The following is a 2,056-nucleotide window of genomic DNA, read 5'->3' on the forward strand; positions in this document are numbered from 1 at the left end:
AAAAAAAAAACCACCAAAACATAGGTTAATCTAACTTCAGCCAGTAGAACGCAAGACAAAATATATTTAACATATTTAACTGTATACTGTTAAATTCACCTTTCTATAAAACAAACAAAAAACCCAACACTATTTGACTATAATCAGAACTGCATACAAAGTGTTAGAGTATCTCTTTTTAAAGAAAAGGTAGCGAGGTTGAAATCCTAAAGGTAAGCAACCAGACCTCAATTTGTACATCACTTGGTTTGGACATCGGAATACATCCTAGTTAGAGGTGTTAATAAAAGGAGTGGTAGATAGCTAAACTACGTAAATGTTGAAATTCTACATCCCGATCTTTAAACACGAAAATGACAGAAATGAGAATGAGAAATAGTATGTGTTTTAAAATTTGGTGTGTTACAAACAAACAAGCTCCCTCAGATATTCCTGTATCATAAAACTGTCAATGACAAAGAAGCCCAAAGAGTTGCAATGAAGCCCAAAGAGTTGCAATGAAGTCTAAACTAAAGCACAGCCTTGCTAGTGATCTGTAGTTTACACACAGCCTGAAAAAGATTTACTGAATGAGTTTTAGGACAAGAACATGATTTTTTAAATCAAAATTTAATGTATGGCACTGTCAAATACAACTTCTAAAGGTATGCTGCAATATACTTCTGAAGATAAAACAGAGCTAAGAAATGCTTTTCTGTTTTTTCTTTTTCTCCTTTCTCCAAACAGCTATATTTTGCAATAAGAAGTAGGATTTAGATAGATTTTAAATGTTTTGAAAATGGTATACATATGTATATTTTTAATCTACCAAGAATATCTACACTTAGTTCAAGAAGAGAGGCCTCAGTGTACTTAGTCCCCCAGAAGAACCAGTGAATATAGGACAGCAATGAGGTAAAGAGTCCTACTCATTTTAAAATCACAGGGTGTTGTATTAAACTGTTCTACTAATTACCAAGTTTTAAACCTCCAAATCCAAAGCAAGGTGAGAACTGAAGGAATGGGTATATGCATTTTAAACCAAGCAAATGAAGTCTTAGTCAAAAATTTCTCCCTTATTGTATTTTTTTATTCCAATAAAATGACAATATTTATCCCAATATGATAGCAACATGGAGCAACTGCCTCTAGATATTTTAAATTCAGAATCTGACAGAAGACAACTGAAGTGATGTTTGCTTATACTCTCAACATCAGACTTGTGTTTTCAATGGAAGTCTTATTTGTAGAAAAAAAAATGATATGGCTAAATATCGCAGTTATTTAGATTACTAGATAATCAGAATTCTTACCTGGGCTTAATTCTACCAGGTATGGTAGTTTCTCAGGAGGAAGGCAAGAGCCGTAGCCAGACCCGTCAACTCTTTCCTTCCCCTTTAATGGCTTTCCATCAGCTATTTTCTTGGATTTCTTTGGGACATAATCAGGAGGCCGCCTTTTCAATTGAAAGACTAGTATTCCTAAAACACAGCATTATACATCCTTTGAGTCTCACTATCAGTGAAAAAGCACACTTCTAATATATATTACTTTATAAGTTTTCTATAGGATTACTCTCAGCTTACTATGTTCCTGACGTTTATGTAGTTACTTGTAAGTTATGACTGTTCCAAAGATTAATACCTCTCCATGGTGGATAATTTGAAAACTTCAGGATGAAATGAATAATACTTCTACCGCCTAAGGATGCACTACTATAATCAATACTGAACGAAGTGGTAAATAACTAAAGGCACCTAGCCTTAAAAGTGCCTGAAAACAAAACAGTTCAAAAACAGATGTTCCAATTTCCTGCTTTACACGCATTCACAAACATAGCTTACAATACTCAATGCACAAAAAAACCTCCTAAAGCTTTTCCAACATACCTTTATCACTAGGCCATTCCCTGAATATCTGGAGTGGACACTCATCATCATCCAGAATAGTTTCTTTAGCACCTTTATCATCAGAGTGCTGAGCACCAGGAGGCAGAATGACCTAGAAAAGAACAATTGCAAGTTTTCAGAGGTGTTATTAGACACACAGAGTATTCAGGGTACATCTTCTAATTTAC

At 34.3% G+C, this 2,056-nt stretch overlaps 1 protein-coding gene across 21 annotated transcripts in view; it reads right to left on the reverse strand.

The window, feature by feature from the left end:
• Positions 1 to 2,056, reverse strand: part of AFDN (afadin, adherens junction formation factor) — a 78,115-nt gene that overhangs the window by 64,776 nt on the left and 11,283 nt on the right. For all 21 annotated transcript variants that reach the window (XM_010707062.3, XM_010707054.3, XM_019612851.2 and 18 more), the window contains exons 6-7: positions 1,869 to 1,980; positions 1,293 to 1,460 (exon numbers count right to left, since the gene is read on the reverse strand). In XM_010707062.3, coding sequence (XP_010705364.1) covers positions 1,293 to 1,460; positions 1,869 to 1,980 — 280 coding nt within the window. The remainder of the gene's footprint in view (positions 1 to 1,292; positions 1,461 to 1,868; positions 1,981 to 2,056) is intronic.

Source organism: Meleagris gallopavo, chromosome 2, assembly GCF_000146605.3.
Source record: "Meleagris gallopavo isolate NT-WF06-2002-E0010 breed Aviagen turkey brand Nicholas breeding stock chromosome 2, Turkey_5.1, whole genome shotgun sequence".
Taxonomy (NCBI): Eukaryota; Metazoa; Chordata; class Aves; order Galliformes; family Phasianidae; genus Meleagris; species Meleagris gallopavo.